The sequence below is a fragment of the Gopherus evgoodei genome, chromosome 6 (genome assembly GCF_007399415.2).
Source record: "Gopherus evgoodei ecotype Sinaloan lineage chromosome 6, rGopEvg1_v1.p, whole genome shotgun sequence".
Taxonomy (NCBI): domain Eukaryota; kingdom Metazoa; phylum Chordata; order Testudines; family Testudinidae; genus Gopherus; species Gopherus evgoodei.
In genome coordinates this window covers 66640519-66667029 of record NC_044327.1, presented here as the reverse complement: position 1 = coordinate 66667029, position 26511 = coordinate 66640519, and the positions used below count along the sequence as shown (strand labels likewise).

General features: G+C 45.7%; 1 protein-coding gene across 1 annotated transcript in view; it reads left to right on the top strand.

Moving 5' to 3' along the window:
• The first annotated feature begins 13932 nt into the window (after positions 1-13932).
• SLC25A46 (solute carrier family 25 member 46) overlaps positions 13933-26511 on the top strand; it is a 29148-nt gene continuing 16569 nt past the window's right edge. The window contains exons 1-5 of the mRNA XM_030566464.1: positions 13933-14288; positions 21891-21933; positions 24134-24191; positions 24832-24909; positions 25769-25869. Coding sequence (XP_030422324.1) covers positions 14027-14288; positions 21891-21933; positions 24134-24191; positions 24832-24909; positions 25769-25869 — 542 coding nt within the window. The 5' untranslated portion in view covers positions 13933-14026. The remainder of the gene's footprint in view (positions 14289-21890; positions 21934-24133; positions 24192-24831; positions 24910-25768; positions 25870-26511) is intronic.

Sequence of the window (26511 nt, the reverse complement as noted above, 5' to 3'; positions counted from 1 at the left end):
TCAGATATAACGTGGTAAAGCAGTGCTCCGGGATGAGGGGGTGGGGCGCTGCGCACTCTGGTGGATCAAAGCAAGTTCGATATAATGTGGCTTCACCTATAACACGGTAAGAATTTTTTGGCTCCAGAGGACAGTGTTATATCGAGGTAGAGGTGTATTTGAATTTTATTGTTATATTGGGACTGAAATCAAGTCTATACTAACCTGTGTGAATGTGAAATATTTTATAATTTATACTTGTCATAAACAGATTGTTAAGGGTCAATGTCTCTTCTACCTGTGAAGGGTTACAAGCAGGGAACTGGACACCTGACCAGAAGACCAATCAGAAGACAAGATACTTTTAGATTTGGGTGGAGGGAAGCTTTTGTGTGTGTTCTTTGTCCGTTGTGTGTTCTTCTCTCGAAGGGTCTGAGAGAAACCAGACATTACTACAGGCTCTCTAAGTTTCTTTTCAAATACTTACTTTTTCCTTTCTTTTATTAAAAGATTTCTTTTACAGAACCTGATTGATTTTTTTCCCTTGTTTCCCTTGTTTTATTCCAGAGGATTGGGATAACTCACCAGGAGGGGTGGGGGAGACGGGAGGGGGAGAGAGAGAATCTCTGTTTTCCTTGAATCTGTTTGCCTCTTTGTGGAAGGGAAGGGAGATGCTTCTCTGTATGGTGAATTAAGAGGTTGGATCAGTATCTCTCAGGATAGCCCAGGGAGGGAAATTCTGGGAGGGGGAAAGGTGGGGGAATGGTTTATTTCTCCTTGTTTAAAGAACCCAAGTGATCTGGGTTCTTGGGGTCCCCAGGGAAGGTTGGGGAGGTCAGAGTGTCCCAAAACACTATATTTTTGGGTGGTGGCAGTGCTATCAGATCTAAGCTGGTAATTAAGCTTAGAGGATTCAAGTGCTAGTATCTCATTTTCTGAACTCTAAGGTTCAGATCTGAGAGGGAATGCTATGACATGGTTGGCAGCTGAGTGGAATAGATAAGAATCCAAAAGCCAGTAAGATTGTTAATTTGCTTCTCTGCTAGCTGGTTATAAGCAGAGGGAAGGGGTTTATTTTTTTTAAACTGCAGCCAGAGAATTTTTTTTTCTTCCTTGCTCGTTCTAGTTGTGCATAGGGAGGGCTATTAAGGTTTGATGACGGTCATTTGTTAAACAAAGCAACCTTAAGTGGTCAGCAACACACTCCAGCCAGGACACATTTGTAAATGAAAGAGAGTTTTCTTTTGCTTTTTAACTCTTTCAAGAGAGGCTAGTAAGTTAAAAAGGACTCTGTTGCTAAGCAACCCCAGGAAGCCAACAGAGAACCAGCATTTCAGGCAGTAAACACCAGAGGGCGCCTCAGCACCAGAAAGCAGGAAACATGACTTCCAGGGGAAAAGTGGATGCAGAGGAACAAATCAAAGAGGCAGACCACAGGCGAGACATGGAAAAAAAACTACAAGAGATGGAGCTGAGAGAAAGAGAAAGAGAGGCGGCCCACAAAAGAGAACAAGAAGACAGAGAGGCAGCCTACAAAAGAGAGCAAGCAGCCAAAGATGCAGACCACCAAAGACAGCTGGAACTCCAGAGGGAGACCTACCAGCAGGCCCTTGTCAAGTATAATTCCCAATTCTGGACCTTAGCATCCAAAATATGGGTACTAGCATGAATTCCCCTAAGCTTAATTACCAGTTTAGATCTGATAGGCTGCCACCAATCAAGAATTTTTAGGGCCTGATACCCTCTGGTCCCCCCAAAACCTTCCCAGGGGACCCCAAGACCCAGATTCCTTGAGTCTCACAACAAAGGGAAATAAGCCATTCCCTCCCCCCTCCCTTCTTCCTCCCAGCTCCTTCCCGCCCTGGGAACACTAGGAGATCGCCTGATTCAACTTTTTGAATTACCACACCGAGAGGAGTGTTACCTGCCCCCTCACCCAGAGGCAATACAAGCTGCGTGAATATAACACAAAGAGAAAATTTATCCTTCCCTTCTCCCCACCAATTCCCTTGAACTTTAACTAGGAGAAAAAAAATTAAACAGGTCTTAAAAGCAAAACTTTTAATAAGAAAGAAAGGAAAAGTAAAAGGTTTATCTCTGCCCTTAGATGGTAGAAAGTTACAGGGTCTTTCAACTATAAACAATAGAAAGAAACTTTCTCCAGCAGAAACACAATTTAAGCTACTTCCAGCAAGTACACATATGTGAATGAAAAAAAAAAAACAAATTAAAAGACTGTGACCGCCTTTTCTTACTCACAATTCTGAATAGATAAGAGACTGTAGCAGGGAGATTGGCAGAAACCTGGTTGCACCTCTAGTCCCGTCCAGGACCCAAAGAGAACAAACCCCAAACCCACAAACAAAGGCTTCCCTCCACGAGATTTGAAAGTATCTTGTCTCCTGATTGGTCCTCTGGTCAGTTGTTTGCAGGTCACTGTTTGTTAACCCTTTATAGGTGAAAGAGATATTAACCCTTAGCTATCTGACAGCCCTGGAATTAGAAAAGGCTAAGCAACAGAACACAGCCAATCCTAACAACCCTTCGCCAATAATTGTTCCACATCCCAAGAAATTTCCCACCTACAAGGCAGGTGATGACACTGAGGCCTTCTTAGAAAATTTTGAAAGAGCCTGCCTTGGGTACAGCATCTCTGAAGACCAGTACATGGTAGACTTGAGGCCATTGCTCAGTGGACCCTTAGCAGAGGTGGCGGCTGAAATGCCTAAGGAGAAAATGAACGATTATAAACTTTTTCAAACCAAGGCCAGATACAGAATGGGGATAATACCTGAACATGCCCATCAGCGGTTCAGAAACCAAAAATGGAAACCAGATGTGTCATTCCCCCGACACGCCTACCACATTGCAAAGAATTATGAAGCCTGGATATCAGGAACAAAGGTTAACAATATGGACGAGCTGCATCTCCTGATACAAATGGAGCAGTTCTTAGATGGTATTCCTGAGGAAATAGAGAGGTAAATCCTAGATGGGAAACCCAAAACGGTAATCGAGGCAGGGGAGATTGGAGCCAAATGGATGGAAGTGGCAAAAAAGAAAAAAGCTACTGTCAAGGGGAATGAATACCCCAGAGGGCACACCGATAATAAACCCTACAACCGAGGGCAGCCAAAGACCCCACCTACAACCCAAGGAAAGCCACAGACGCCATATTCTTCCACCACACCAGTCTCCAGTAACCCACCTCGACCCAGTGACCAGTCAGCTGGAAGATGCATTAAGTGTAATGAACTAGGACATATAAAGGCCAACTGCCCAAAGAACCCCAACCGAGTGCAGTACATTACACCACCATCACACCAAAGATCCCCAGGCCCAGATGCCTCTCAAATACCCTTGGAGCGAAGGGAAATTTTGAGAGTGGGCGGAAAGAAGGTTACTGCGTGGAGAGACACGGGGGCACAAGTGTCAGCTATCCCCCAATCCTTCGTCGACCCCAAATTCATCAGCCCAAAGGCCCAAGTGACAATTTACCCCTTCACGTCACAAGCTGTAGACTTGCCTACAGCTGAACTGCCTATCCAGTACAAAGGCTGGTCAGGAATGTGGACTTTTGCAGTCTATGATAATTATTCCATCCCCATGCTACTGGGGGAAGACTTGGCCAACCAAGTGAAGCGGGCCAAGAGAGTTGGAATGGTTACCTGCAGCCAAACCAGGCAAGCTTCCAGACCCATTCTTGTTCCTGAGCCGTCCACAGAGGCCCCGTCTGTGTTACAAGAGACCCAGACAGAGGTAATGGACCCGGATCCCATGCCAACAACGGAAACAGCCACAGTGCTTCCAGTCCCAGACCAGGAAGTTGAAAAGCAGCCAGCACCAGAACCGTTGCCAGCACTGACGACAGTGCTTGCAAATCCATCTTCAACCCCAATGCCAGAGGGCGTCAGCGAGCCTGAACTGGCAGAAGCAGCAGACAACCACACCCAAGAGGCTCAGCCAGAGCCTGAAATACCACCTGGTGCACCAGCAGAGAGCGGTTCACCAGCAACAAAAACAACCCCATCACCTACATCGCTTCCAGAGGGACCAAGCCCAAGTCCACAGTCTAAGGAAGAACTGGTGTCTCCAACTTCAAGGGAACAGTTCCAGACTGAGCAGGAAGCAGATGACAGCCTTCAGAAAGCTTGGGCGGCGGCACGGAGCACCCCACCGCCTCTCAGCTCTTCTAATCGATCCCAGTTTGTTGTAGACAAACGGTTCTGGTGCTGGCTGCTTTTCAACTTCCTGGTCTGGGACTGGAAGCACTGTGGCTGTTTCCGTTGTTGGCATGGGATCCGGGTCCATTACCTCTGTCTGGGTCTCTTGTAACACAGACGGGGCCTCTGTGGACGGCTCAGGAACAAGAATGGGTCTGGAAGCTTGCCTGGTTTGGCTGCAGGTAACCATTCCAACTCTCTTGGCCCGCTTCACTTGGTTGGCCAAGTCTTCCCCCAGTAGCATGGGGATAGTTTATACAAGGAAACTCTTTCTGGTGGACACCAGGAAGACTGGCATCCGCAAAAACAGTTGGTGGTTCCAACTAAGTACCGGGAAAAGCTCTTAAGCTTAGCCTATGATCATCCCAGTGGCCATGCTGGGGTGAACCGAACCAAGGACCGGTTGGGGAAGTCCTTCCACTAGGAGCGGATGGGCAAGGATGTTGCCAAGTATGTCCGGTCTTGTGAGGTGTGCCAAAGAGTGGGAAAACCCCAAGACCAGGTCAAGGCCCCTCTCCAGCCACTCCCCATAATTGAGGTCCCATTTCAGCGAGTAGCTATGGATATTCTGGGTCCTTTCCCAAAAAAGACACCCAGAGGAAAGCAGTACATACTGACTTTCGTGGACTTTGCTACCCGATGGCCGGAAGCAGTAGCTCTAGGCAACACCAGGGCTAAAGCTGTGTGCCTGGCCCTAACAGACATTTTTGCCAGGGTAGGTTGGCCCTCCGACATCCTTACAGATTCAGGATCTAATTTCCTGGCAGGGACCATGAAGGAACTGTGGGAAACTCATGGGGTGAATCACTTGGTTGCCACCCCTTACCACCATCAAACCAATGGCCTGGTCGAAAGGTTTAATGAAACTTTGGGGGCCATGATACGTAAATTCGTCAATGAACACTCCAATAATTGGGACCTAGTGTTGCAGCAGTTGCTTTTTGCCTACAGGGCTGTACCACATCCCAGTTTAGGGTTTTCACCGTTTGAACTTGTGTATGGCCACGAGGTTAAGGAGCCATTACAGTTGGTAAAGCAGCAATGGGAGGGGTTTACGCCTTCTCCAGGGACTAACATTCTGAACTTTGTAAGCAACCTACAAAACACCCTCTGACACTCTTTAGCCCTTGCTAAAGAGAACCTAAAGGATGCTCAAAAAGAGCAAAAGGCCTGGTATGACAGACATACCAAAAAGCATTCCTTCAAGGTAGGAGACCAGGTTATGGTCTTGAAGGCGCAACAGGCCCATAAGATGGAAGCATCATGGGAAGGGCCATTCATGGTCCAAGAGCGCCTGGGAGCTGTTAATTACCTCATAGCCTTTCCCAATTCCTCCCTAAAGCCCAGAGTGTACCATGTTAATTCTCTCAAGCCCTTTTATTCCAGAGACTTACAATTTACAGTCCAGGAAGGAGATGACGCTGAGTGGCCTGACGGTGTCTACTACGAAGGGAAAAAAGAGGGTGGCGTGGAACAGGTGAACTCTCAACCACCCTGGATCATCTGCAGTGGCAACAAATCAAGGAGCTGTGCACTAGTTTTGCCCCATTGTTCTCTGCCACCCCAGGACGGACTGAACGGGCTTATCACTCCATTGACACAGGTAATGCTCACCCAATTAGAACCCCACCCTACCGGGTGTCTCCTCACGCCCAAGCTGCTATACAACGGGAGATCCAGAACATGCTACAGATGGGTATAATCCGCTCATCTACCAGTGCATGGGCATCTCCAGTGGTTCTGGTACCCAAATCAGATGGGGAAATACGCTTTTGCGTGGACTACCGTAAGCTAAATGCGGTAACTCGTACAGACAACTATCCAATGCCACGCACCGATGAGCTACTGGAGAAGTTGGGACGTGCCCAATTCATCTCTACAATAGACTTAACCAAGGGGTACTGGCAAGTACCGCTAGACGAACCTGCCAAGGAAAGGTCAGCATTCATCACCCATGCGGGGGTGTATGAATTTAATGTACTTACTTTCGGGCTGCAAAATGAACCAGCCACTTTCCAGAGCTGGCAGATGGTCTACTAGCAGGACTGGGCGAATATGCAGTTGCCTACCTCGATGACGTGGCCATCTTTTCTGACTCCTGGCCCGAACACCTAGAACACCTGGAAAAGGTCTTTGAGTGAAGCAGGCAGGCAGGACTAACGATTAAGGCCAAAAACTGTCAAATAGGCCAAAACAGAGTGGCTTACGTGGGACACCAGGTGGGTCGAGGAACCATAAACCCCCTAGAGGCCAAGGTGGATGCTATCCAAAAGTGGCCTGTCCCAAAGTCAAAGAAACAGGTCCAATCCTTCTTAGGCTTGGCTGGGTACTACAGGCGATTTGTACCACACTACAGCCAAATTGCTGCCCCACTGACCGACCTGACCAGAAAGACCCAACCAAATGCAGTTAAGTGAACTGATGAGTGTCAAAAGGCCTTTACCCAGCTTAAGGCGACACTCATGTCTGACCCTGTGCTCAGGGCCCCGGACTTTGACAAGCCATTCCTAGTAACCACAGATGCATCTGAGCATGGTATAGAAGCAGTTCTCATGCAGGAGGGACCGGATCTCAACTTCCATCCTGTCGTGTTTCTCAGCAAGAAACTGTCTGAGAGGGAAAGTCACTGGTCAATCAGTGGAAAGGAATGCTACGCCATTGTGTACGCCCTGGAAAAGCTACGCCCACACGTTTGGGGATGGCGGTTCCAGCTACAGACCGACCATGCTGCGCTAAAGTGTCTTCATACTGCCAAGGGGAACAACAAAAAACTTCTTCAATGGAGTTTAGCTCTCCAAGATTTTGATTTTGAAATTCAACACATTTCAGGAGCTTCTAACAAAGTAGCTCATGCATTCTCTCATGAAAGTTTCCCAGAATCCAGTAGTTAAAAAGTGTTCTTAAAATGTAAAAGTCTGTTAGTTATATACTTAGTAGTATATGTAAAGGTGCATGTGTTGTCCTGCCATGAGGGCAGGGGACTGGACTCAATGACCTCTCGAGGTCCCTTCCAGTCCTAGAGTCTATGAGTCTATGAGTCTATGAGTGTTGTATTAATCTGTTTATTTTAGAGTTCTAGGAAGAAATCGCCGCCAGTGAGGTTCCCCACTGTCTGCGATTTGGGGGCGTGTCATAAACAGATTGTTAAGGGTTAATGTCTCTTCTAGCTGTAAAGGGTTACAAGCAGGGAACTGGACATCTGACCAGAAGACCAGTCAGAAGACAAGATACTTTTAAATTTGGATGGAGGGAAGCTTTTGTGTGTGTTCTTTGTCCGTTGTGTGTTCTTCTCTCGGAGGGTCTGAGAGAGACCAGCATTACTACAGGCTCTCTAAGTTTCTTTTCAAATAGTAAGTACAAATAGGCTGTTTAGGCTTTTTCATTGTTTTACTCTATTTGCAATTGTGGATCTGGCTGGTTAACTTTTATATGTGTAGTTGCTGGGAATATTTTGATTTGTATTGGTACTGGGGGGAAAGTCTCTTTCTGGTGCCTGTAAGCTATAGGACCTGGTAATATTTACATCTTGAAGTTACAGAGATAATTCTTTACTTTTTCCTTTCTTTTATTAAAATATTTCTTTTAGAGAACCTGATTGATTTTTTTCCCCTTGTTTCCCTAGTTTTATTCCAGGGGATTGGGATAACTCATCAGGACGGGTGGGGGAGACGGGAGTGGGGAGAGATAGAATCTCTCTCTGTTTTCCTTGAATCTGTTTGCCTCTTTGTGGAAGGGAAGGGAGATGCTTCTCTGTATGGTGAATTAAGAGGTTGGATCAGTATCTCTCAGGATAGCCCAGGGAGGGAAATTCTGGGAGGGGGGAAAGGTGGGGGAATGGTTTATTTCTCCTTGTTTTAAGAACCCAAGTGATCTGGGTTCTTGGGGTCCCCAGGGAAGGTTGGGGAGGTCAGAGTGTCCCAAAACACTATATTTTTGGGTGGTGGCAGTGCTATCAGATCTAAGCTGGTAATTAAGCTTAGAGGATTCAGGTGCTAGTATCTCATTTTCTGAACTCTAAGGTTCAGACCTGAGAGGGAATGCAATGACAATACTGTGTGCAGATGTGGTTGCCGCATCTCAAAAAAGATATATTGGAACAGGTTCCACATGAGGAGAGATTAATAAGACTTTTCAGCTTGGAAAAGAGACGACTAAGGGCAAGGGGGGATATGGCAGAGGTCTATAAAATCATGAATGGTATGCAAAAAATAAATACAGAAGTGTTACTTCCTCTCATAACACCAGACGTAGGGGGTCACTCAGTGAAATTAACAAGCAGCAGGTTTAAAATAAACAAAAGGAAGTATTGCTCTGCACAATGCATAGTTAGCCTGTGGAACTCTGCCCAAGGATGCTGTGAAGGCCAAGACTATAACAGGGTTAAAAAAAAGAACTAGATAAATTCTTGGAGGATAGGGTCATCAATGATTATTAGCCAGGATGGGCAGGGATGGTGTCCCTAGCCTCTGTTTGCCAGAAGCTGACAATGGGCAATACGAAGCTGGTTACTTCTGGCAGCAGGCAGTGCTCCACCCCTGCTGCAAACCCTCCTGCTGTGATAATAGATAACCGTTATGCTCTTCTTGATACAAGAGAGAAGGAATCACCCCCAACAGTTAAGGAGGGGAAGCCTCGTACCCCTAAGGCTGGGAGGTCTGCTGCCACCACTGATAATAAGAAACGTAGGGTAGTGGTGGTTGGAGACTCTCTGCTGAGGGGGACGGAGACACCCATCTGTCGCCCTGACCGTTCATCCCGGGAGGTATGCTGCCTGCCAGGGGCTCGTATCAGAGATGTTACAGAGGCATTGTCGAGGATTATCCGGCCTTCTGACTACTACCCTATGCTACTCATCCATGTGGGCACAAATGATACTGTGAGGTGTGACACTGAGCAGATCAAGAGTGACTACAGGGCTCTGGGAGTACGGGTTAAGGAGTTTGGAGCGCAGGTGGTATTCTCTTCGATTCTTCCTGTCGAAGGTAGGGGCCCGGGCAGAGACAGATGCATCGTGGAGGTGAATGCCTGGCTGTGAAGATGGTGTCGCCGGGAGGGCTTTGGCTTCCTCGACCACGGGATGCTATTCGAGGAAGGACTGCTAGGCACAGATGGCGTTCACCTTTCGAGAAGGGGAAAGGCCTTATTTGCGCACAGACTGGCTAACCTAGTAAGGAGGGCTTTAAACTAGGTTCGACGGGGACAGGTGAGCAAACCCCCCAGGTAAGTGGGGAACAAGACCTGGGAGATGGATTGGAAACAGGAGGGAGCACGGGCTATAATGGCAGAGAGAAAGGAGGGTCAGGGCAAAGCTGGGAGGCAAGATCAAACCAGTATCTTAGATGCCTATATACAAATGCAAGAAGTATGGGTAATAAGCAGGAAGAAATGGAAGTGCTAATAAATAAATACAACTATGACATTGTTGGCATTACTGAAACTTGGTGGGATAATACACACAACTAGAATGTTGGTGTGGATGGGTATAGTTTGCTCAGGAAGGATAGACAGGGGAAAAAGGGAGGAGGTGTTGCCTTATATATTAAAAATGTACACACTTGGACTGAGGTGGAGATGGACATAGGAGATGGAAGTGTTGAGAGTCTCTGGGTTAGGCTAAAAGGGGTAAAAAACATGGGTGATGTCATGCTGGGAGTCTACTACAGGCCACCTAATCAGGTGGAAGAGGTGGATGAGGCTTTTTTCAAACAACGAACAAAATCATCCAAAGCCCAAGATTTGGTGGTGATCGGGGACTTCAACTATCCAGATATATGTTGGGAAAATAACACCGCGGGGCACAGACTATCCAATAGGTTCCTGGACTGCATTGCAGAAACCTTTTATTTTAAGAAAGTTGAAAAAGCTACTGGGGGGAAGCTGTTCTAGACTTGATTTTAACAAATAGGGAGGAACTCATTGAGAATTTGAAAGTAGAAGGAAGCTTGGGTGAAAGTGATCATGAAATCATAGAGTTTGCAATTCTAAGGAAGGGTAGAAGGGAGTACAGCAAAATAGAGACAATGGATTTCAGGAAGGCGAATTTTGGTAATCTCAGAGAGCTGATAGGTAAGGTCCCATGGGAATCAAGACTGAGGGGAAAAACAACTGAGGAGAGTTGGCAGTTTTTCAAAGGGACACTATTAAGGGCCCAAAAGCAAGCTATTCCGATGGTTAGGAAAGATAGAAAATGTGACAAAAGACCACCTTGGCTTAACCACGAGATCTTGCATGACCTACAAAATAAAAAGGCGTCATATAAAAAATGGAAACTAGGTCAGATCACAAAGGACGAATATAGGCAAATAACACAGGAATGCAGAGGCAAGATTAGAAAGGCAAAGGCACAAAATGAACTCAAACTAGCTATGGGAATAAAGGGAAACAAGAAGACTTTTTATCAATACATTAGAAGCAAGAGGAAGACCAAGGACAGAGTAGGCCCACTGCTCAGTGAGGAGGGGGAAACAGTAACGGGAGACTTGGAAATGGCAGAGATGCTTAATGACTTCTTTGTTTCGGTCTTCACTGAGAAGTCTGAAGGAATGTCTAGTATAGTGAATGCTCACGGGAAGAGGGTAGGTTTAGAAGATAAAATAAAAAAAGAGCAAGAAAAAATCACTTAGAAAAGTTAGATGCCTGCAAGTCACCAGGGCCTGATGAAATGCATCCTAGAATACTCAAGGAGTTAATAGAGGAGGTATCTGAGCCTCTAGCTATTATCTTTGGGAAATCATGGGAGACGGGGGAGATTCCAGAAGACTGGAAGGGGGCAAATATAATGCCCATCTATAAAAAGGGAAATAAAAACAACCCAGGAAGCTACAGACCAGTTAGTTTAACTTCTGTGCCTGGGAAGATAATGGAGCAGATAATTAAAGAAATCATCTGCAAACACTTGGAAGGTGGTAAGGTGATAGGGAATAGCCAGCATGGATTTGTAAAAAACAAATCGTGTCAAACTAATCTGATAACATTCTTTGATAGGATAACGAGCCTTGTGGATAAGGGAGAAGCGGTGGATGTGATATACCTAGACTTTACTAAGGCGTTTGATACGGTGTCGCATGATATTCTTATAGATAAACTAGGAAAGTACAATTTAGATGGGGCTACTATAAGGTGGGTGCATAACTGGCTGGATAACCTTACTCAGAGAGTAGTTATTAATGGCTCCCAATCCTGCTGGAAAGGTATAACAAGTGGGGTTCCGCAGGGGTCTGTTTTGGGACCGGCTCTGTTCAATATCTTCATCAACGATTTAGATGTTGGCATAGAAAGTACGCTTATTAAGTTTGCGGACGATACCAAACTGGGAGGGATTGCAACTGCTTTGGAGGACAGGGTCAAAATTCAAAATGATCTGGACAAATTGGAGAAATGGTCTGAGGTAAACAGAATGAAGTTTAATAAAGATAAATGCAAAGTGCTCCACTTAGGAAGGAACAATCAGTTTCACACATACAGAATGGGAAGGGACTGTCTAGGAAGGAGTATGGCAGAAAGAGATCTAGGGGTCATAGTGGACCACAAGCTTAATATGAGTCAATAGTGTGATACTGTTGCAAAAAAAGCAAATGTGATTCTGGGATGCATTAACAGGTGTGTTGTAAACAAGACACGAGAAGTCATTCTTCCGCTTTACTCTGCGCTGGTTAGGCCTCAACTGGAGTATTGTGTCCAGTTCTGGGCACCGCATTTCAAGAAAGATGTGGAGAAATTAGAGAGGGTCCAGAGAAGAGCCACAAGAATGATTACAAGTCTTGAGAACATGACCTATGAAGGAAGGCTGAAGGAATTTGGGTTTGTTTAGTTTGGAAAAGAGAAGACTGAGAGGGGACATGATAGCAGTTTTCAGGTATCTAAAAGGGTGTCATCAGGAGGAGGGAGAAAACTTGTTCACCTTAGCCTCCAATGATAGAACAAAAAGCAATGGGCTTAAACTGCAGCAAGGGAGATTTAGGTTGGACATTAGGAAAAAATTCCTAACTGTCAGGGTAGTTAAACACTGGAATAAATTGCCTAGGGAAGTTGTGGAATCTCCATCTCTGGAGATATTTAAGAGTAGGTTAGATAAATGTCTATCAGGGATGGTCTAGACAGTATTTGGTCCTGCCATGAGGGCAGGGGACTGGACTCGATGACCTCTCGAGGTCCCTTCCAGTCCTAGAGTCTATGAGTCTATGAAGGCGCTGACTTCCCCTCTGCCTGTTGGGTGCTCGACACCCCACCCACCCATGACCCCGTCTCTTTCCAGCCATGCACCACCCTCAGCCCAACCCCATTCCACCCCTTCCCCGAAGTCCCCATCCTACACTGCTTTTCCCATCTGAGCCCCGCCCCCTTCCCACCCCCATTCCACCCCTGCCCTGCCTCACCTTTTTTCTGCCTCCTCCCCTGAGCACGCCATGTCCCTGCTCCTTCCCCTCCCTCCCAGAAAGTCATAAGTGTCACCAAAGAGCTGGTAGGCAGTGGGCAGGATGCACTGGGAAGCAGGGGGAGGAATGGGGACATGGCACACTCGGGGGAGGAGGCGGCGAGGATGAGAGAGCCTGGGTACCAGTGAGCACAGAGCACCCACTAATTTTTCCCCATGGGCGCTCCAACCCCGGAGCACCCACAGAGTTGGTGCCTATGGATCACTTGATTACCTGTACTGTTCATTCCCTCTGAAGCACCTGGCATGGCCACTGTCAGAAGATAAGCTACTAGGCTAGATGGATATTTGATCTGACCCAGGATGGCCATTCTTATATTAAGCTACTAGGCTGACCAAATAGCAAGAGTGAAAAATTGGGACTAGGGTTTGGGGGGTAATAGGTACCTATATAGGAAAAAGCACTATCAGGACTGTCCCCATAAAATCAGAACATCTGGTTACCCTAACTGTCTGCAATAGGATAGAGAGGCTACTTAGGCTTTGTCTATGTCTGAGATTGAGCCACAGTGATCAGCTTCAGGGCAACAAACCCCAAATGCGGAAGAGGAAGCACCGCTGGAATTTAAATCTACTGGGGTATGGCTACACTGAAGTTTCGAGCATGGTTGCAGCGCCAGCGCTGGGAGAGAGGGAGGGAACGGAGATGCTTCTCTGTATGGTGAATTAAGAGGTTGGCCCCGGGGCCCAACCAGAGCTCTCCCAGCGCAGCACGTACTCCACATCCTCCACGGGTGTAGCTTGCAGCACTGTTTACACTGAGGCTTTACAGCACTGTATCTGTCAGCGCTCAGGGGGGTGGTTTTTTCACACCCCTGAGCACGAAAGTTGCAGTGCTGTAAAGCACCAGTGTAGCCATGGCCCTGGAAAAGAGGGTGAGCACAACGGCTGCAAATCTCCCTTTGCCTAGCTCCACTGGTGCTGTTAGTCTATAAGGTGCCACAGGATTCTTTCCTGCTTTTACAGATCCAGACTAACACGGCTACCCCTCTGATACTTGAGGTGGAGCCGACTCCCAAGCACGCACAAGGCCTCTACTGCCTTCCCCAGCCCCCGAGAGGGGCAGAGAGACTGTGCCACTGCCCCCAGCACAGCCCAGAGCGCGGGCAAACACCCACCCACTCACGGAGCCAGACACTCAGTGCAACCTACACCCCGCCCCGACGAGACCAATAGGACACCGAAGCTGCGGGCGGCCGCGTCGGCGATGCCTAGCGGCCTATCCGAGCGCTCCATGATCACGTGACTCCCAGTGGCTGCTGCCGGGCTTCAGGGCGTCGGGTTCCGGTTCCGACCCGGAAGTAGATGCTGGGCGGCGGCAGCAGCGGATTCCGCGGTCGCTGTGGTTCGCGGCAGTTTGCAGACGCCCGCGGCCTCGTCGCGCTCCCGAATGCAGCCGCGGCGTCCTGAGGGCTTCGATGGGTTGGGCTACAGGGGGGGCGGCAGGGAGGAGCCGGGCCCCGGGGCCAAGCCCTACAGCTCCTCCTCGGACCTGAGCCAATGGGTCTCCAGCCCCCCCGACATCCCGGGCAGCCGCAACCTGCACTGGGGAGAGAGGACCCCGCAGTACGGGGCCGGCCCGGCCGGAACCCCCCTCGGCGGACTCGGCCTCAACGACGAGCCGTACCCTGCGGGCGCCGGCACCAGCTCCGGTAAGGGGAGCCCGGCCGGGGCGGGGTGAGATAGCGGGGCGGTGCTGGAGGAGGGCACGGAGAGAGAGGGCGGTGCTGGGTTCAGGTAGGGGGCAGCACAGGGCGAGGGGTGCCGGAAGGGACATAGGAACAATAGAGGTAGAAATGGATCTTTATTAAGGTGTCCCTGGTTCTGTGTGTGTGTTTTCTGGTTTAGCAACAGTCCCAAGTGAAGGAAAATGGATATAAAATCCACCTGCCCCTTGTCCTAGGAGGCAGGGGATTCCCCACATCCCAGCTCCTGCTATAACGTTACAGGATCAGCATCCAAAGGTATCAGTGTCACATAGTATAAATGAGTCCCATCCCCAAAGAGTTTCTAGTCTAATCCAAGAATTGTCAAACTTCATTGCACCGTGACACCCTTGTGACAACAAATATTTCTACATGATCCAGGGGACCAAGCCTGAGCCCCACAGCTCTGGATGAGGGGAGGGAGTAAAAATTAGATTTGTGCGACAGCAGGATCACTCTTTGCCTTATTTCCTACTACTGTTTTTCTCCAATCTTTTGGTACCTTTCACATTTTGATAAGACTTTGAAAAATAATTCAGTGATGTGGGACGAGGAGGATGTGGATGTGCTACTGCTGGAGGAGAAGCATAGCATCTGCCTTCTGAGGGGGCCTGCTGAAACATGGCTGTTTATGAAAGAAGGTTCAGTGTCTTGGACTCTCAGACGCACGGTTGGAGAGAGCTGTTTCTGCTCTATGGGCAGTATGTGCAAGTTCATTCACTGGAGTCTCCTAAGGATCCAAGAGTGCTTGCAGGAGACATTCATCTCACTTGGCAAGTGAAGGATTCCAGTTTCTCCATAGAGGATTGGGGTGGAAAGCTCTTGGCTGAGGGTATGTCTACACCTACAATTTTGCAGCGCTGGTTGTTACAGCTGTGTTAGTACAGCTGTATAGGGCCAGCGCTGCAGAGTGGTCACACTTACAGCAACCAGCGCTGCAAGTGGTGTTAAATGTGGCCACACTGCAGTGCTGTTGGGAGTGGTGCATTGTGGGCGGCTATCCCACAGAGCACCTCGTCCCATTTCGGCGCTGTGGCTTGTGGGAAGGGGAAGGAAGTGTGATTGTCTTTCCGCTTCCTGTTCCAACCCTCGTGGTGCTTTGGTACACATTCCGAGCAGTGTGGCAGCATTGTGATTGTACAGCACTTTTTCTGCGATTTTTTTATAAATGGATCCTGAGCAGCTGATGACCTTATTGATGAATGTTGCCAGCACATCGCGCTTGACAGTGGAGCTATTCCTTCAGTTGCAAAGTGAGAGTGACAGTGAGAGTGAGGAGTCAGACGATGATATTGAATCGTCTCACTGTGAAGACAGTAAATTGCTTGTAGCAGTAACAGACGTGCTCAGCTCCGTGGACCGGCGCGTTTGGGCTCGGGAAACCAGCACTCAGTGGTGGGATCAAATCGTCCTGCAATCCTGGGATGACGAGCAGTGGCTGCAGAACGTTCAGATGAGAAAAGCCAGTTTCATGGCACTGTGTGCTGAGCTCTCCCCTACCCTGCAGCGCAGGGACACGAGATTTAGAGCTGCCCTGCCTCTGGAGAAGCAGGTGGCTATTGCAATCTGGAAGCTGGCAACTCCAGACTGCTTCAGATCGGTGGCGAACCAGTTTGGAGTGGGAAAGTCTACCGTTGGAATGGTGCTGATGCAAGTTTGCTGGGCCATTAATCTCACCCTGCTAAGAAGAACCGAGACTCTTGGGAACGTGCAGGACATTGTAGATGGCTTTGCAGAAATGGGGTTCCCTAACTGTGGAGGGGCAATAGATGGGACGCATATTCCTATTCTGTCACCACCCCACCTGGCATCAGAGTATGTTAATCGCAAGGGGTATTTCTCCGTGGTTCTGCAAGCGCTTGTGGATCACCGTGGGCGTTTCACTGACATTTACTCAGGATGGCCTGGAAAGGTGAACGATACACGCATATTTCGGAACAGTGCCCTGTTCAGGAGGCTGAGGGCCGGGACTTTTTTCACAGACCGCAAGATCACAGTAGGGGACGTGGAAATGCCCACTGTGATCCTTGGAGACCCCGCTTACCCCTTAATGCCATGGCTCATGAAACCATATACAGGGAAGCTTGACAGGAGCAAGGACCGGTTCAACTACAGGCTGAGCCGATGCAGAATGATTGTGGAGTGTGCTTTTGGCCGTTTGAAAGCTCGCTGGCACTGTCTTTATGGGAAGCTAGATTTGGTGGAAAGCAGCATCACCGCTGTTATATCCGTGTGCTGCACCCTCCATAATATTTGTGAAGGGAAGGGTGAAAGATTCAGTGAGGAATGGACCTCCGAGGTTCAACGCCTGGAGGATGAGTTTGCTCAGCCAGAGAGCAGGGCTAATAGGGAGGCCCAGGAAAGGGCTTCAAGGATTAGGGATGCTTTAAGGGAGCAATTTGATGCTGAGAGCCAACAGTAATGTTTGATGCATTTGATGTGCTTTGCTTTACCTTGCTGTGTAATATTTACCACTTCCAGCAACAATAAAACGTAGTGAAAGAAATAGAAAAAAAAAACTTTATTCAACATACAGTACATAACAGGCAAGGGGGTAGGGGTGGTGGACTGTACATTTACAGGTTTTAATATGTCCTATTTTGATCAATATTCACTGTCTGCTGCACTTCAGGATTACTATGCTGCAGAATAATGGGGGTGGAGTGAACAGGGTAAGAATTATAGTTATCAGGGCTGGTAGACGATCTTATAGGTGTTGGGGGCAGCTGGGGATAATACAGAACTGGCTGCTGGAGAAGTTTGTTTTGTGGAAATACTGGGGAACAAGGAAGAGGGCTTTGGGAGGGCTGTGGGTTACCACGGTACATATTTGTCTGCATGGCTACAAGAGACTCGAAAGACTCAGTTTGGCGAGCCAGGAGGCTTATCATCTGCTTTGTGGTTTTTTTGGCAGACAATTCCTTTCTCCTGCTTTCTGTTTGCCTCCATTCATGTACAGTCTTTCTCCACTCATGTACACTGCTTCTCCATTCATAGGTCTTCTCTCTCCATTCCTCTGTCTTCCTACTTTCTCTGTTGTAGTGGCTCATTACAGACTTGATCAATTCCTCTTTTGATTTCCTAGGATTCCGTCTCAAGTTCTGCAACCTACGTGAGGCCGGTGATACGGCTGCAGTAGTCAAGGTCCCTAGAAAACAGAGAGATAGAACCATGTAATATACAGAGGCATCATTGCATATTATCACAGTTTGAAGGACTTTTTAGACTTTTGGTAGCATCCTTCTCACATACCTCACATAACACAGGGAGGGCAGGCAAGATAAGTAATGGCGAGCAATGGGGTGAGTGGTTTTGCCCCGATTTCCCCTTGGGAGTGGGAATTGACCGGGGGGGGCGGGGGGAACGTGGTGCTGGATGCCTGCTCGGAGGGTGGGTGGGGAACACCAGAGCACACCGCGGGGCAGGATGCCTGCTTGGAGTGGGGGACGGGGAACACCTGAGCACACCGCGGGGCTGCCTACGTGCTGGGAGGGGGGGTGGGAAACACGGGAGCACACCGCAGGGCTGGATGCCTGCTTGGAGGGTGGGTGGGGAACACCAGAGCACACCACGGGGCCGGATGCCTGCTTGGAGGGGGGGTCGGGGAACACCGGAGCACACCGCGGGGCAGGATGCCTGCTTGGAGTGGGGGACGGGGAACACCTGAGCACACCGCGGGGCTGCCTACGTGCTGGGAGGGGGGGTGGGAAACACGGGAGCACACCGCAGGGCTGGATGCCTGCTTGGAGGGGGGGTCGGGGAACACCGGAGCACACCGCGGGGAAGGATGCCTGCTTGGAGGGGGGGTCGGGGAACACCTGAGCACACCGCGGGGCTGCCTACGTGCTGGGGGGGGGAACACGGGAGCACACCGCGGGGCTGGATGCCTGCTTGGAGGGGGGGTCGGGGAACAACAGAGCACACCGCGGGGAAGGATACCTGCTTGAAGGGGGGGTCGGGGAACACCGGAGCACACCGCGTGGCTGCCTACGTGCTGGGAAGGGGGGGGTAAAAACAGAGCGCCATGGGCTGGGGAACCGCGAATCTGGCGCCCTGCACTCAATTATCCCTAAACTCTCAACAGGGTTTCCTACTGCCAGACATATCATTGCTGCGTGTTACCTGGGAAGAGAGGGAGGGTCTTCTACAGGAATGTGGATACCGCCCTGGCCCCTATGCAGCTTGCCTGTGTGCAGCCATGCTCCCCCCACCCCTCGCACAGTGGATCGGACGTGTTAGCCTGACCGGGTCAGGGACCACGGTGGCTCTCCCGATCAATTTGAGAAAGCAAATTGCAAACGCTCTTGCAGCAACATTTCAAGAGATTACCGAGGCAGATTACAGAGACGTTATAGATCAAATCAATGGGCTATTCCACGTTTAGGCATGCATGCAGGCAGCCATAACCAAAATCCTCCTCTCCCAAAACATTGAAATCTACTTACCATGAGCACGATCCTCAGCTTCCTCCTCAACATCAGCTTCCAGCTGCTGCGACTGGCTAGCCTCCTCCGGACTTGAGAAGAGCTCCTGGCTGCATGTGTCCTGGGACTCCGGGGTGTCTCCCTCCACACCAGTAGCCTCACTGTCTCCGTCCTCTACAACATCCCCCACTTCTCCCTGCTCTGAACTCTCCATCGTGCTCCTAGGATTTTCAGTGGGGTCACACCCAAGTATGGCATCCAGCTCCTTGTAAAACCGGCAGGTTGTGGGGGCAGCTCCTGAGCGGCGATTTCCCTCACGGGCTTTGCAGTACGCACTCCTCAGCTCTTTAATTTTTACCCTGCACTGCAAGGCGTCCCGTTCATGGCCCCTTCTCATCAAGGACTGCGATATCTGCCCATACGTATCATAATTTCTCCTTCTGGAGCGCAGCTGTGTTTGCACAGCCTCCTCTCCCCAAACACTAATGAGGTCCTGCAGCTCTGCATTGGTCCATGCTGGGGCTCGTTTGGTGCGTGGAGGCATGGTCGCTGAGTGATAGATTAAGTGCACTCCACACCTAGCTGAGCAAACAGGAAGGGGATTTTTAAAATTCCCGGGGCATTTAAAGGAGGGGTCAGGTGAGCACAGGGCAATGGAGTTTGCTTGATTACCAGAGAGGCTTCTTCAGGTATGCTGGGATACCTGCTTATGCCACGGAGGTCAACAAAAACGCTGGTGAGTGTCTACACCTGATGACCAGCACTGGTGATCCAGCGCTGGACCCTCTACACCCGAGGCTCGACCGGGTGTACGGCCAGCGCTGCAAACGGAGTTGCAGCGCTGGTAGTGCCGTGCAGGTGTGTACCGTGCAGGTGTGGTAGTGTCGTGCAGCTGTAACCCCCTCACCAGCGCTGCAACTCTGTAGTGTAGACAAGCCCTGAGATACTGTTGGGAGGAGCCCTGACATATCTTCCTTGGTAGCTCTACTGGAAGATCCACTGAAGCAAAGAATAAGCATCTGTAGGGCAAAGAGCAAAAGTTCTTATCTCTACCTTGTAAGTTGTAGGGGCAGAGAGAACGTGCTTACTGCAATGAGTAAGAAATCTTCTTGTGTTCTGACGGTTGATTTCTTGGGTGACAGCAATTGGCAGCTGGGGATCATGGCACACAACAAGCAGAGGAATCTAACTCTTATTTGGAAGACTCCCCGTAGGGGAAGAAAGACTAATGGTTGGTTAACATTGTGACAGTATCTACAGGTGGAAAGAGATCACTGAATTGAGGTCAGTGAATTGAGCTTTTCAGATCTACATCCCTAAAGTTAGGCTTCTAAATTCATATCTAAGCTCATGTATAAAAGTGCCTGATTTTGAACAGTGCTGAATGTCTGCAAGTTAACTTCATTCAGGACTGTACGCACTCAGCACCTTTGAAAATCAGGCTACTTTTATCTAGGAACTTAAATATAGATTTAGGACCCTAACTTTAGGCATCCAGGTTTGAAAATTTAGGCTGAAGGAAACTTAATACCCCTGGTCTTTTGGCAAAACTCATGAAGTCTTCTTGGATTGGATGTATCATTGAAAAATCTGTGGTTACTGTCTAAAAAATTTTGCACTCAGCTTTATCAAAAAAAGTCCTATGATGTGATCTCTTTGGGGGTTATTTTATAAAACAAATTTGAAGGTTTTTAGACCAAGCTTTTGGAAATACAGCTAGGCATGTTGTTTAACTTCTCAAATTCTGTTTCATAAACTCCTTATCTAACCTGGAACTTTCCATATAAATTCTTTGCTAGCTACAGAGCACATGCACAAAAGTTCAGGTGGAAAAGATTTTCAGTTTGAGAAAATGAGGATCAAAATCAGGCTTATAATGAAAACCAAATAAACCTTAGGACTGAAAGTAGTCACTCCATAGTTGTAAGTCTTAACTGGGAAGCTATTGAGCAAAACAACCTAAGCAGCTTACTATTCCAGGGAATCATTATAATCAATTAGTTTTGTATTTGTGGTCATCAGATAAATATTTGAATAAATTCAAAACACTTGTCCAGAGTTTCAATCTCCCCTCTTTCTGAAGAAATTAATGTAAATTTTTGGTTGTGCATTTAACAGTACTAACATTTGTGTGTCTTGCTATTATAAAGTTTAAAGTGAAATTAGTGTTAGGAAAAAGTTCCCATTTGACAGTACTAACACAAAGCCTTAGCAAACTAAGAGCAGGTCTACACTACAGGACTCAGTCGACCTAAGTTATGCAACTCCAGCTACATTAATAACATAGCGGGAGTCAGTGTGGTTTAGGTCTACCTTTTGTGGTGTCTACACTGCACTAGGTCGATGGGAGAAACTCTCCTGTCCGTTTACCTTATGCTTCTCATTTCAATGGAGTACTGGATTTGCCGGGAGAGCGATTGGCAATTGATTTGATGGGTCTTCACTAGACCTGCTAACTTGACCCCCTGTTGATTGATCACTGCACATCGATTCTCCAGTAAGTGGAGACAAGCTTTAAGTATGGCTTGGTAGCAGTGATGCAACGTTCCCTGTGATGCCTTTTTACCAATATGCCCCAACATTGATGTGGCAAGGACTTCTAGAAGTAAAAGATTCACTCTCTGTGCCTTTTGATTTTATACTGCCAGTTCTTGTTGTGGCATCATGGTACTGACATTTGTCCATTAAAAACTAGCCTGAGACCATATTCATGTCACACATGCTGTTGAACATGTTTTGGTCATTATAGATTTGGGTCAGTTTCTTTTCCCAGATGTCAGTCAAATTGTTTCCAGTTCCATTAGGCACCCAGTCCCTCTTTTCCTCATGTAGACAGTTTAAGGCAAATAAGTTACTTGTATTTGAGCTCCAACAAATTTTTATAAATCAGGCACTTCACATGCAAGTAGTCTTTGGTCAACAATTATATTTTACTTTTGCTGAGTTGACAAAACTATCCCAAAGGTGGTATACTTTGTACACTGTGGTGCAGTGCTTAGAATTTGTTGACATGAGCAAGCTATAGAATGGGTTGCTTTGGTACTCTGTATTACAGTTATTTCTTTCCTCACTGTTCTGCAGTAAATATCAGTGCTGCATAATCTTCTGTTGTTTTTTCTTTCAGAGCAGTTGAATAGGTTTGCAGGCTTTGGTATTGGCCTTGCCAGGTAAGAATTTTTTGTTCTGTGTAAAACATATTTTTCACTGATAATTATGGCTTTTACGTTTTGTACTCCGTCATGCTCCCTGAGTTCAAATTACAATATGGCTTTAACTGAGTTTAAAAATCTAGCACAAAGTTAATTGTTTTCTCTTACCTTCTTTCTCAAGCTAAGGTACTGCAGCTCTTTCAGTTACTACAGTGATGGGTTTGATTCAAAAATCTATATAGGGCAGGAATTTTGGAAACCTCGGAACATATAAGTTGGTACAGTATGTTTTGCATGAAGCAAACATCACCAAAAAATACTCTTATGTGTTTGGACTTTAGAAAGCAATAGTGTTGATAGAGTGGAACTAGTTGAAATTGCATTGGCAAAGTGTTCTTGAATTTTAAACCTCAGAAACAGTACTTAAAATATTGATTAGATAATGACAGAAGAATAATATTTACTGTAAACTAGATAGTGTGTGCTGTATTTCTTACATTTTGTCTGAGTCTAAATAAAGGATGATTTACAAGAATGAGTGCACATGGAGCCATTAGGTTTACTGCTGTTGGCACTGAATGAAACCAATCAAGAAATGAACATTATAAATACAGTATTAGCTTTTTCAGCAGTCTTCTCTCCAGCTCATAGCCTCTGGCCGGTATCTTCAAATGTAATGGCAAAGGATGCTTGAAACTATTAGCATGGATCCCAGGAACTGCAGAGATTTTCATATTGACCAAAAGCAGCAAAGAATCCTGTGGCACCTTATAGACTAACAAACGTTTTGGAGCATGAGCTTTCGTGGGTGAATACCCACTTCCTCAGATGCATGGTATTCACCCACGAAAGCTCATGCTCCAAAACGTCTGTTAGTCTATAAGGTGCCACAGGATTCTTTGCTGCTTTTACAGATCCAGACTAACACGGCTACCCCTCTGATATTGACCAAAGTTGACCCCCAATGAGTTAGATCTATATATCTTAAGGCTATCAAATATTATGGTCATGAGCAAAGTATGAAAACATAGCTATACTTCTGCTGATGTCTGCTTTCAGTGCAAGGAATCCCTGAAGAATATCAACATGCCTGTGCTATTTGGCAACTTGGGATCCTGTTCAAACAAAACAAAAGGCTGAGTCTTCCTCAGTTTAAAATTCATGCTGCATAGATTAACTGGAGAGAGAAATAGCCCAAGAGATATATGTACCTGATGACTGACTAGTTATGATTAAAGATGTAATTTTCCACTCACCTCTATTTTGGAGAAACATGTTCAAATTTTATTTTGGGTAATCAGAGGAAGGAATCTAGAGGAGATGATTCTAAAATCAAGACAGTGTTGACTCCTGAGTAGGAGAGAGGGATGTCGCTGAGAATCTGCAGTTAAATATGGAGAGACATCTGAGAATTCTGAAATGCTTCTGGGAAGAGTGCTTGTGCATTGGTCACTCAAATGAATGTTTCCAGGTAGTTTTAATCCTCCCTAAACAGGCGCAAATATCACCAAGCACAATGTCAAAGCATGCCAGAGCAGTAATATTGGGGTGGCAAAACTAACCAAAGCTGCTATCCTTTTGTATGGAAATATATATTGTTTTTGTTGAGGAAATGGTGGACCTTAATATATACTGATTAATTCTGTTCTCATAACACATATTGTGATGTCTCTCCAAGTCTATGTCAAATGCAATAGATTTTTCAAGGTGCCTGGTGAATGAGGTTTTTGGGTCAACTGTTGAACCTCTTCATACATATCAACCTCTGTTAATATACTGTAGATACCAAGCAGACATATAGAAGAAGGCCTTTCTTTGAGAGGCTCTGTGGTGTAGAGGAATGACTGTAAAACTGGGAGTTGGGAGCTTTTAATTCTAGTTCTGCCACTGACAGCTCTGCGGTCATGGTTGACTCACTTTGTGTCTCTGCTTATTTCCTCATATTAACAGGGGGAGGGTGTGGGCATTCATTTTTATACAACTGTACCCCTAGGGAGTGGGTGATCGGTTTCTGAGCATCTGACCTTTTGGGCTGTTGGATAATATTTGGTTAATCTCCAAAAATACCTGCTGGCAGGATGTGGACTAACACTGAGACGTAGTTTTGTGTATTCCCCAAATATTGTAAACCTAATATTAATTTGCTGCTAAAGAAAAATATCAGCTATTAATAGGTTTGTTTATTTTCACTACTTCTAAATACATTCCTCTTTTAAAGTCTATTTACAGAAAATGTTTTGGCACATCCTTGCATTGTTCTACATCGCCAATGTCAGGTACATTTTTTTAAATTCTGCAATTGATTGATTGTAATCTAGTTTCAGATCTTGTATATATTCTGATTGTAGAGTTATAAGGAAGCTTAGGACTTCTAAGTAGATAGTCAGGTAAAAAAGTTTTTAAAAACAAACTTCCTTATTAACTTTTAGCACTTAAATTAAAATGTTGATCTAATTTACTTTCACTTTTCATGCTGTCTTTTTAGTTTGGATAATTAACGTAAAATAAAGGAAAAATAGCATCTAAGTGGTTACTAATAAAATTGTTGTCGGGTTCTCATGCAGTGGTAGAATGTTTTGGTGTTTGTTTACAAATAACTTTCCATTGGATTTTGTTTTTAAAAAAGGAAATTTTTTCTTTGTTTTAAGATTTTTTTTTCAAAGCTTACTTTAACACCTAAATTTGCAAGTGAATTTTGATCTATGTCCTTCAAGTGGCAGTGAAGATTTTAAAAAGTATTATAAATGTTTGAGTGACGAAGAATGTTCAAGGTGCCTCAGAAAAACAGTCCTTGTTTAGATGATCTTGCAGTTTGAATTGTAACATTTAAGTGAATATTGATCACCTAAGTGTTTTAACAATAATGGTTTATATTCCAGCATTTTATTTTATATACATACATGTATATTTTAACAGGTTAATTATCACGCCCGGAATTATCATCTCACTCCATTTACTATTGTCAATATTATGTACAGCATCAATAAGACCCAGGTCAGTATTTTGAGCCCTCTATAGCATTACATAAAACAAAATTATGTAGATACAGTTGTGGCATATGTATTTATTGAAACAGAAATGTTTTTCATCTCTAAATATTTTAAGACGCCAGCTGAGCATTACAAAAATATTTTTCTAAGTTTTATATTTATTAATTACTAAAAAGAGTTTAATAAAGAACTTCACTTTCTGTAGTCCTTTATTTCACTGTGCTTAATATTTACTGGTAAAAAGTGTGTGTATGCTTTTATACGCGCGCGCGCACACAGAAAAAAACATGTCACTGAGGCCAAGAATTCAGCAGGATTCCAAAAAATATTAGATATTTACGTGGATAATAAGAATATTTCAAGTTAAATAGTGACTTTTTAAATTTTGGAAGACTACTGCACTCTGAATTCACTATAAAATTCAACATAATTATCCATGTTAATACAATAGAAGGATGGTTTTGTGTCTAAAATCCAAGACTAGTTAAAAGAAGGGAATGTATTTCTGGGTTTGCAGAGGACAGGCTGGGTGATTTGGGGTAAATCACTTAGCCTTTCTGTACCTCGTTTTGCCCAACGGAAATATAGAGATAATGCATACCAAAACTATTGTTGAGAGGCTTAATGTATTAATGCTTGTAAATCTTTCAGGTTATCTGATGGAAAGTGTTATTGATATGAAAGGTATTTAGAGGTGATCCTTGTTTGGATCAAGGTCTAAATTCCATTAATTTGGGAACATTCAGATCCAGTATTCAATTTGGGCCCCTTTCTAGTGTGTTCCTACAATTTTAATAAAAGTGTGGAATGTATTATCACCAATTTTCATGTTACTGAATCTAACTGGAAATGTTAAATTACAGGGTCCAAGAGCTCTTTGGAAAGGAATGGGGAGCACTTTCGTAGTTCAGGGCATAACCCTTGGAACAGAGGGCATCATCAGCGAATTTACACCTTTGCCAAGGTATCTCACTTTTATTTTATTTTTTTTTGTGGTATTTAACAAGTTGAACATTAACATTTGTTACTGAATACCATGTAAGGTATTAAAAATATGCAGTTATTTAAGTTTTATTCTGTTATGGTAGCCAGATATTCCCTAGGTAGTTTCAGTCAATGGATTGATTTAAATCAAGGAGATTTAAATAACTGGAAAGCCTCCTTTTAAATCCTTGATTTTAATCAACTTTTCCATTTGTACTTCAGTTATTTTCTAAAGAAGGGTTCATTCCATTGATTGATATAACCATTAAAGCATGTTGATTTACAACTAAACTTCTTTAAACCAGAGTATATAACTGTATACATTTATTTAAACAATTATGTCGCTTACTATGTTCAATTCTTATTACCTATACATTTTTAGTGTGTTTAGAATGATGAACGATATGATGCTTGTTTACTACATATTTAACTTTTTCTCATCATTTGTGTCAAGCTGCATTAGAATGGCAATTAGAATTTAATTAAACAGTGATATATTGTATTTTTGTTAGGGCTGTCAATCACAGTTAACTCAAAAATTAATCGTGATTAATAATACCGTTAAATAGTAGAAGACTAATTGAAATGTATTAAATATTTTTGGATGTTTTTGTGCATTTTC